The sequence below is a fragment of the Cephus cinctus genome, unplaced genomic scaffold, assembly GCF_000341935.2.
Source record: "Cephus cinctus unplaced genomic scaffold, Ccin1 Ccin1_scaffold0204, whole genome shotgun sequence".
Classification (NCBI taxonomy): Eukaryota; Metazoa; Arthropoda; class Insecta; order Hymenoptera; family Cephidae; genus Cephus; species Cephus cinctus.
The window spans coordinates 206,451-216,646 of record NW_014332923.1 but is presented as its reverse complement, the minus strand read 5'-3'; the positions used below and the strand labels follow the sequence as shown (position 1 = coordinate 216,646).

At 38.0% G+C, this 10,196-nt stretch overlaps 3 protein-coding genes across 5 annotated transcripts; 2 read left to right on the top strand and 1 right to left on the bottom strand.

Moving 5' to 3' along the window:
• Positions 1-4,114: 4,114 nt before the first annotated feature.
• On the top strand, positions 4,115-5,526 carry LOC107264889 (DNA-binding protein Ets97D-like; the record flags this gene model as incomplete). The annotated part of the gene is given in 3 exon segments (XM_015733668.2): positions 4,115-4,144; positions 4,253-4,497; positions 4,611-5,526. Coding segments are annotated over 3 exon segments (780 nt in total), but the record flags the coding sequence as incomplete, so codon positions are not given.
• Positions 5,527-6,739: 1,213 nt separating this feature from the next.
• On the top strand, positions 6,740-9,029 carry LOC107264961 (beclin-1-like protein). 3 transcript variants are annotated; one of them, XM_025082107.1, is made up of 6 exons: positions 6,848-6,964; positions 7,280-7,331; positions 7,445-7,605; positions 7,694-8,106; positions 8,196-8,684; positions 8,795-9,029. In XM_025082107.1, the coding sequence occupies exons 3-6, from the start codon at positions 7,555-7,557 to the stop codon at positions 8,910-8,912; spliced, it is 1,071 nt and encodes a 356-aa protein (XP_024937875.1). In that variant the 5' UTR covers positions 6,848-6,964; positions 7,280-7,331; positions 7,445-7,554; the 3' UTR covers positions 8,913-9,029. The 3 variants fall into 3 exon arrangements, with proteins under 3 accessions (XP_015589297.1, XP_015589298.1, XP_024937875.1); XM_015733811.2 differs by lacking the exon at positions 7,280-7,331 and having other exon boundaries at positions 6,740-6,964; XM_015733812.2 differs by lacking the exon at positions 7,280-7,331 and having other exon boundaries at positions 6,765-6,968.
• A 16-nt stretch (positions 9,030-9,045) lies between these two features.
• LOC107264962 (uridine diphosphate glucose pyrophosphatase-like) lies at positions 9,046-10,194 on the bottom strand. Its single transcript, XM_015733815.2, has 3 exons — positions 9,755-10,194; positions 9,383-9,456; positions 9,046-9,259 (listed from the first exon to the last, which is right to left on the bottom strand). The coding sequence occupies exons 1-3, from the start codon at positions 10,192-10,194 to the stop codon at positions 9,102-9,104; spliced, it is 672 nt and encodes a 223-aa protein (XP_015589301.1). The 3' UTR covers positions 9,046-9,101.
• Between the last annotated feature and the right edge of the window lie 2 nt (positions 10,195-10,196).

Genomic DNA, 10,196 nt, shown 5'->3' with positions numbered 1-10,196 from the left:
CTGGACGGATCCAGAGAAGATCAAACAGATAGGTTCAAAGTTTGCTTCGATGCCGACAGCCTGGGTACTTGGGGTATCGGTGGTGGCAATGCTGATGGTTCATCTCCCCTTTTTTGGAGCAGTACGCGGTTAGGGTAGGTCGAGTACCGATAAAATCGGCAGTTCGTAAAAATCGTTGGAGAACCCTCAGGAGATTGATTATATGTTTCTTGTAGGGAATCTTTATATTCTATCTTTATTTTGCGTATGATTCTTGTTTTCAAGTGGCTAAGATGATCATTTGGCGTCTTGAATTTGATTTTGGCGCCACTTCCAGAGGAATTGACAAAGAAATCTGCGAAAGGTAAAAAGCGGAAGTAACATGTAAGTTTGAAATGATGATTGAAATGGATCATGTGCATTCACTTTAAGAGTTTGTATTTAATAAGAATGACGTGTAAATATAGGGTGTTAAATATGATATTTTTTCCCTTTAGACCTATTGATGTCTGAGGCTCAAGCTATTTGGACCATTTAAAGGGGAAGCGAGAGAAGCATGGGGTTCACCAAGATTGGTTATTTCTGGATTGGTGTATGGAAGAATAGTCGAGCAGGGATTGAGGGGTGTATATATTGCTAGTACGTTGAGTCTTTTCGTTTGTAGTCCCTTATTTACCCTCGTAACTCGCGGAGCTGGTGTTAATTCTTCACTTCCGCTTTTCGACAAAAATTCGAAACCGCATTCATCCAACGTCGTAGGCGTGGGTCACGAGTGACTCCCCTGTTTTTCTCTAATCTTTGGAAATGCCTTTGGGGACGCATCTGTTTCCTGGGCGTGCGAAAGCTGTTCTCTCTTTTTGGGGGACTGTCTTCGATTATAGCTGGTATAGATAGCATCGCGGCTATTTCTAGATGCATTAAGGATATAGGCACTTTCAGGGCTTTTAGCTTTGGTTCGTATCAGAAGGGTATAACTGGAAACATTTCATGAAATATTTACTAGGTTATTTTTATTGACAACGAACAATTCTGATCGGTTGTGAACATTAATTGGCACGAATCGTATGCATTCTTTGAATTTTATATCCTTTTTTGTAGATGTTACCTCAAGCTTATTGACTATAGAGTGCATCACTTTGCAATTTCAGAGTTGTAGCCATCTATACGATATAAGGCGAACTGTATATACTTGCTATAGGGAATCGTGAAGTCCGTTTTCTTTACCGACAAATAATATAAATGTTTACATAAAAAGTTATTTATGTTTAATAATCGCGTTATGCCAGATGAATTTATTTTTAAACTGAGAGTGATGGTGAAATGAAATTTTGATTTCAATGAAAAAGAAGAAGATACAGATGTTTCCTTCATTACCAATCCACGATAAAGGTAATGCATATCGACAATAAAAAATGCATAGTGCACGTATTACCTAAATGTGATATTACAGTGTTTTCAATTAACTTGACTTATTGTACTGTATGTAAGGTGTAAAATATCGTGTTAGACTGGCAAGATCGTTATGCTCATATACAATTTTTTACGTTCAATCCCAATTTTCGGTGTGCACTGAATTCCACTCGACTGCGATTGGACTAGTAGGTGTCAACTATGAACCGAAAAACTGTGCACCAATAAATATAATATTCGGATAACTGTGCACGAGATGTTTCATGCAACGACCTCTGCACAATAAACGGTGCACTACTTATTTTGACCGACCTGAAGCTAGGTAAAGAAATTGTGCACCAGAAACTTTGCACCATTCAATTGTGCTTAATAACTAATAATAACGGCCTAATAACTGTGCATAAAATATCTTTACGCGAAACATTGTGCACACATCTTTTGAAACATTTATGCGCACTTCAATCAATTCTAACCCATTACAACATTTAAATTCTAATCTAACGTAATTATTTACAAACCTATGACAATAATACATTATGGTGTTGATATTTTTATAATTGAAACACCATCAGGTTTAGTAATAATATAGACAAATAACTATTTTTCTAGTTATTTAAGAAATAGTCACTTTGTTAAAGATTTCATAAGAGTTTAACGTAAAACTTAAGCATTAAAATTGTACGTTTTTATGCTTTAACATTTAATAAAAAATGATCAATTACGTAATTATAAATAGCATCCAAGGAACGACATTTCTGCATAAAAAACAAATGTTTACTTCTCAGCGCCAGCCTCTCGGCGGCTCGCATTTTTGCTATTGCGTGCACAGTTATTAAAGCAGTTGAACGCTGCACAGAATTCTGGTGTAATAATCTCTCGTGCATATTTTCAGGTCGGTAAAAACAAATTGTGCACAGTTGCCCCGTGCACAGTTGGGGCTACCCTACCATTTAGTGTTCGGGCTACTTTGCCACTTAGTGAAACTATGTGAGTAATTTCGTACAGTTGGAGTATCTTAGATAGATCGATGCCATGATATGGCTTATGTAGTCCTTTATGATTTGGTCTATTTTTGGACTAGAGTTGAGTAATCGGAGTAGCAATTCCAGTTCTATTTTGTTTAATTGCGATTCGCGAAAGTTAAAGACCTTGTTTTTGTTTCTTTTCTTGTCCATGAGACGGCATTTAGAGTTTTCTTGCGATTATTTTGATTTCCTTTTTTTACTGTTGGCCTTTTCTTTTTTTCCTTGTCCTTTTTTGTGTTGAATACTGAAAGACTGAGTATTAACGCACATGTTGAGTACCTCTTCCCCCCTGCCCCTGCCAGCCCTATCATCACCGTCAGTGCCCTTTTCCCTTTTTTCGCTCCCCCTTATGAATGACCGCTCAAGTGAAATTAGAATGGTACTTTCGTTTAAGCGGGGGGGAGTTTGTAACAAAAATGTTACTACAGACTTTTCCCCGCCTCCGGCTCGAGGGCACTATCTCGAAACCATCGAAGATCATTTCTTTAGACCAACAACAATCCCTGGAAGTATCGAGAGAGTGGCTACGTTGCCTAGGCAGCGGGATGCGAGGAAGGCATGGGCAGGAAGACAGGAATAGCTGATCGAGACACGTGAGGATGATGCCCGCCACCCAGCCACCCTCACCACAGAAATGCAACCCCGGTGCTGTCCACAGCAGTGGGGCCCTCTTTCTTCAATACCGTGGACGTGCACGGGAGCATAATACAAATAGACAAGGTATAGCCACCAGCAATTCTGCGCATTTAGACGGTGACGTCATCGGACCCTCTCTACTCTGATTGGCTACTAGCCCGCGCCACCACTGCACCACCCTGCAGCAAGGCCCTGGCAGGCCCGTCAGGACCGTGGTAACCAACGGCGACGGAGCCCTGCTATGCCCAAACTACGGACCAATGCCGAAGCACGTAGCTCTCTCAGTCTAGCGATCCAGCCAATCCCCGAGGCCTTGGAGGCCCATGGACGAAAACAGCGAGGACCGGAAATCCCGAAGATTTCACCACTTCGAGCCAGGATTTTTGGAGCGACGGTTATGCAAGTGAGTGCCTTTTGAGTAGTTGCGTTCCTTTCTACCCTTTTCCCTGTACTCTCTTTCTTTTGCGCTTTTAGTATTTCGTAGATCCCTTCTGGATATTAGCGAGCCGTCCAACGTGAAATGGCATTTAGGATTTTTAGTAGTTCTTTTTCAATTCACACCCTTTTGCGTATCGAAAACCCGAGGTAATTGTTAAGTAGCCATTTACGTTCGGGAAACTTCTTCATTTCGAGTAAAGTAAACATTCGAGGACCTCCAAAGGTCACTTGTTTTCTTTTTTTTTCTTGTGTATTTGTTTTTCTCATCCGGTGATAATCAAGACTATTTATTTGACACCTTTATTTAGTAACAGTGAGATAACAACATTTTTGAATAATCGTAACTTCTGTTTATATCTACTTAAAAAATAAAATATAACGATCTAGAAATAACAGAAGCCTCCTGCTATCACCAAGATTAGAACATAGGCTATTCATTCTCACGCCATTACCAATGCTGAATCGTTAGCAATGTAATAAATATGAATGAAACACATTATTCAACTGCCACTCAAAGATTATTGAAAATGACAAACGCATTAAGGATATATAGCTTCTAAATAAATAACGTACAAAATATCACGTAAAATATGTTTAACTATTCTTTTATTATCTTAATGGAATGAATTGTGGATGCACAGTACAACAAGGACAAGGTAATACTCATAAGTATTATTCAATTTCTTATTTATTAATTATTAATAAAGAGATGTCCATGAAAAAAGAATCAATTTTCACGTTCATTAAATACATATTCTTTATAGGAGCGTTCAAAAATACGAGCAGATCCAAAAGATTGGTCTCAAGCACACATGAAGCATTGGCTCCAGTGGGCAGCCGGAAAATTCAATTTATTGTTAGTCTCCTTGCGACTGGAAGACTGGAATATCACTAGTGCTCAGTTATGTAATTCAACGCTCGAAGAACTTAGTTCGAAAATACATGTTAATCCAGGTGACATTTTCTTCGCATAACTAAAAGTGCTACAAGACTCCAAATTTTTGGGTAGGTTAATTTTTTACAAATACAAAATAACTTTTATGATGTCCAAATAAATTCCACTACTCTCCTGTGGATTATGCAACTTCTGTATATGCTAAAGGATATATTCTTTGTTCACAGCTATGTATAAAAAGGTCCACCTGCAGGAGCCAAGCACATTGTCAAAGAGAACGAGCCCACTAAAATCCCCAACCAGAAATCACCAAAGGCTTTAAATATCAGTCAGCAGCCAAGACTCGTTAGTGAACCACTAATTGAGGTTGAATCCTCCCAAATCTCGATAGCTACCTCCAATAGAACAGCGAACAGTGGGCAGTTAAAGTTGTGACAGTTCTTACTGGAATTGCTGGCCGATGCTGAACACAGGACTGCTATTCAGTAGGTTGGAACTGAGGGTGAGTTCAAGTTTAATCAACCGGAAGCTGTGGCGCAACTTTGGGGCGCGCGTAAGAGCAACCCTTCGAAGACGTATGGTAAATTTAGTAGATCGTTTCGGTACTATTACGATAAAGAAATAATTTCGAAAGTTCACGGAGAAAGATCGGTATATAAATTCGTTTGCGATTTAAAACAGCTATGGGGATATTCAACTGTGGAATTGAGTTATTTATTCGAGGAGGGTTAAACATATTTCCTCACCCTCAGAGACAGGTCAGAGAGAAATAGGAATAAAGAAACAAATATAGGCCGCTTCTCTGACAATCCTTTCCTACAATACCGACGTTCATATCAGACGATTGTAACTGACGCACATTGAAACTGTTGTACCTGTCACAGATAATTTAAGAAATTTTTGTTATTTTATTTTACCATTTAATCCTGCGTCGCCTAAGTTCTTCAAGACACCAGCCCCTAGCACTTACCTACATCCCATTTCGTACACTCATAAGGAGCGTACAAAATTGCAATATCGACAAATGTTACAGTATATCATCATCAATATACACATAGTATGTATATTGATGAGTGTCTTGGCGGATGAATTATATTGCATGATGTTTAAATAGTCAAAACGAATAAATTCACTTACAATTAATTATTATTCGAGTCTGAGGATGTAGATCGACTTTCCCTTTGTTTGATTATCTGTTGAGAGGTTTTAGTATCATTACATCTTGTACTGCATTATTTGCATTTACCATATGCGGTTAACTTTTGATATTGCGTATACGTTTATGAATTACGATCTAAAGTATAGTAACCAAGTGATACCTTACTAAAAATTTATAAATCATGGTAGTAATACAATTATTTATATAAAGTTTTAAATTGTTTGTATAAAGACAATACAATGAAATTTATTTTGTTTATGCATGATTTATGCATGTAATTGAAATACCAATAGATACTTGTCAGTAAGATGATATAGTTAAGATAAATATGTCGTAAAGAAATGTTAATACCAGAGATGAGTAGTGTTACTATATATGTATACTCGACCAATCAAAAACGTGGAACTGCTTCGAGGTCTCTCCGCTAAGGTGGCGCACCGAAACCATAAAAAAGTGAGGCCAGGAAAACTAGACTCATTGTCAACCTTCCTACTTATCTCTGACTTTTAGTTTCCACCGTGCAAAGTTTAAACAGAGTTAACCAATCACGTATAGCAATTAAATGGATTTGACCAATGAGGATGCTTAACTCTGCACGGTGTAAACTAAGCCTCTGGTACAAGTTCTATGCAGCTTACTGAACTCTAACCATACTGGAATCCTTTCCTTATGGTTGTATCCCCGATAGGGGCATACTGGAATCCGTACGCTTGTATTGAGAGGTAACCCGGCGAGCACGCAGCTATCTCACTTACTTCGTGGATGAGGTCGTCCTTTTCGAATTGAACTGCGCATGTACCAGCCCTGCAAAAATGTTGTCCCGCCAACATAGTGCCAGCCGTGGTGCAATAGAAAGAGCAATGAAAAACAAGTACATATAAATCCTATCTAGGCTCCAGGATATAAATATAAGGCCTTATAAAAACGACAAAAAAAGTATTCAGCAGTCTTCGAAATAAAATATACGTGACACTATTTCAGATTATGTTATATTGGCTTAGTCCTCCCCGTGCGCACTGCTTTATCCCAACTTAAACTTTTTCAGAGACTGTACAGTGTGTGATAGAGACAAGCTGCTACACGGACCCGTGTCCTTGTTTTCTTTCTCTGCACGGCCCTTACTACTGCCGTACGGATTCAATATGATTAGAGTTCAGTGATGCAGCTATTGCTTGCTGCTGCCACCTGGTGAGTTATATTAAATCGTAATCAGCTGACCCTCTCTTCCAAGCATCAAATGCGTATTTATAAATATCGCATCTGTCGGAGAGTTGTACTTCAATTTAATTGTTCGACAAATAAGCGATAAAATGGTGGACATTAAGAACAATGTCAATTTTGCGTGCCAGCGGTGTTTGCAGCCTCTTCGATTGGATCCAAGCTTCAATCATCTTGGAGAACACACGTTAGCTGAACTCTCACGTAGGTAAATTCAGTTTAGAACTATACGACCTGATAAATTTGTTGTTTCCACAATTTAACAGTATATTGTTTTATATTTACATCTGACGAAAAAAGTTTAAGGATCTTGGCATATGATGAATCAATCAGTATTAATACACATTTCAACATTATATCTAGTATTTCCAGATCTAAATAGAATCTTCGTTCTTTGTAATCTGATCATGATGTCATGGAATAATTAAAGATGATTAATGGGAAAATCTGCTATTGAAACTGATATAGGAATTCATTATTGAAAAGATTATTAATTTTGTTGCATGATTTCTCCTAAAGAGGGTTGGAGTTTCTTATACAGAATATGGTCCTGAATAGCTCTGTTCTCTAAGTATGTTTTGTTGGTACGAATAAAAATTAAATTGTATCTTAAAGCTTTCTAAACTTCATATTAAATGATTATTGTATAGACTGTAATGTAATTTTATGCTTCTCTAATGACAGTACCGATACAACAACAAATTGTGGGAGATTTAGAACCTCACAGTGGCAGCTTAGAACAATTAGTGCCACCATTCAGATTAACAGAATCAGCAAATGGTACCAATGGATTTATGCTTGTGGGTGATTCTGGAGAAACTGAAAGTGTTAGTCATCTCTTAAGGGTAAGCTTTTACTCTCAGTAATGTTACTCTTAAGCTAAAATATACTGATTGGCACGTAACTAATTAACTTTACACCTTCCAAATGCAGGTACGAGCAACATTATTTGATATACTGAGCAGTAGTAGCTCAGCAGATCACCCATTATGCGACGAATGTACAGACAGTCTACTAATGCTAATGGATCAACAATTAAGAATGACAGAAGGAGAGTGGTCAGACTATAACGAATATTTAAAACGGCTAGAAATCGAACAACAAGACCATCGTCACGAAGATGTCGAGATGGAAGCGTTAACAAAGGAATTACAGGATGTTAAGGCTGAGGAGGAAAGAATGATTAGCGAGTTGGAAGCGCTAAGAAAAGAGGAGACAGCAACCAGAAATGCAATAGCTCAGCAGGAAAGGGAACGGGAAAGACTACAAAGTGAAGAGGAGCGATATTGGAGAGAGTATTCTAGACACAGAAGGGATCTCATACTAGCAGAAGACGAGTGTCGAAGGTAATTTCAGAAGATATAAATATTGTATTTATTTGCGATATTAAATGTATTTCAATGACTGATCGGTCCGTTAAAATTTCTATTTACAGCCTAGAATGTCAATTGGCTTACGCTGCTTCACAACTCGAAAGACTAAAAAAAACAAACGTTTTCAATGCTACTTTTCACATTTGGCATTCCGGCCATTTTGGAACAATAAATTCGTTTCGATTAGGCCGACTACCGAGTGCGCCTGTGGATTGGAGTGAAATAAATGCGGCATGGGGTCAAACGACACTTTTATTAACGGCACTTGCACGAAAAATGAACCTCACATTTCAACGTTTCCGATTAGTGCCATTCGGTAATCACAGTTATATTGAGGTTTTAGATCAACATAGAGAATTACCACTTTATGGAAGTGGAGGATTCAAGTTTCTGTGGGATACAAAATTTGACGCTGCAATGGTCGCCTTTCTTGATTGTTTGCAACAGTTCAAGGAACAGGTGGAAAAAGGCGACAGCGGATTCTGCTTCCCTTACAGAATGGATAGGGGGAAAATTGAAGACTCGGCAACAGGGAATTCCTACTCTATAAAGTAAAGCATCGTTATTTACATTTAACTTATCATATAATTTATATGTACACATTGAAATAATTGTACAATTTTAATCATAACTAGAACCAAAATAATTTTTCTGTTTCCAGAATTCAATTCAATTCAGAGGAACAATGGACCAAGGCCTTGAAGTTTTTGTTGACAAATTTAAAGTGGGGTCTTGCCTGGGTCAGCTCACAGTTTACGAAAGATGAGGCTGAACATTAAACGTCTTGTTCACCCAATTGAAATTACACTACACAGCTATCTCACTCATTGTGTATATACACACTATTTGTAAATAAACTTGAAGATACAATAACACTTTTTTTTAAATTTGGGCTACTTCAGAATTTGTAAATTTAGCTTTAATACATTTCCTTTATTTGGTGCAACTGCTAAATGGAAGACTAAATACTAAGAGTAATGGTCAAGTTTATGTGCCAGGAACCAGGATACCCCAAACAGAAAGTCTGGAGGACTCTGAACTTCATCTGAATTGATGTATGCCTTTGCCTCTGGAATGCTCATTTCAACCACTTCGATCAGTTCACCTTCTGCTTCAGCACCCCCTCCTATTAATTTTATGTTCACATTTGATTTTGCACTTATTCTTTGTACTCTGTTAGTCCTGTTCAAGGATTATCATAGATTTCTATTCAAAATTCAATAACACAAAAAATATGAAGTCTCTTTACCTGGATGAATGTGCATGTCATCTGTAACTTCAACATAGAAAACAGTTTGCTTAGCTGCAGTCGGTCCCTGGGATCTGTAAGAATGTAACGATCCTAATAATGCAGTGAATCGGCATTGCCTCTAACTGTGAATTAATGTTTATTGTTACAATCACAGAGGGCAATGATGCCTTGACAAAGTAAAAAGACATTACAAAAATCTTGGTATAACAATACAAAACTTAAAGTACAAAATAACTGATATAAACGAGAGTTAAACAAATCTTTTTAAATCACTTTAGTTTTTACAAAAGTAAACAGTTTTGCCCTTTTTATATTATTATTCATAATAAGTAAAGCTACTAGAACTTCAATTGCAAGTAAAAGACACACCTGTAAGTCAGAACCTTAGTGAACGCCGAAGTTGGCGCCTCATACCCACACTCTTCTCTCAATTCATCTCTCGCAATTTCAACGACAGGTTTATCCTTGTCAACGATACCGTCACAGAGTTCCAAACTCAGGCCTAAGCTCGGTGGATATTGATTCAAGTCCACCACGTCCTTCCTCTCCGGCAGGCAAGAGTAATATGTAGCAGGACGGAATTGTCTGACAAAAACAAGCTTCTTCCGACTTATATTGAAGACAATGATACTCACGCTATCGTGAGCTCTCATAAGATCCCACACTTTCGACTGACCATCTTGCAGGTAATGCATTCGTACAGGTCTAACCCACGGGGAATCCGTAGGCATTGGACCTATACATATTTCCTGAAGATCGAGCATCCTTCTCCTCATAGACTGGTTTCTTTCCTCAATTGTTTTGTTCATCT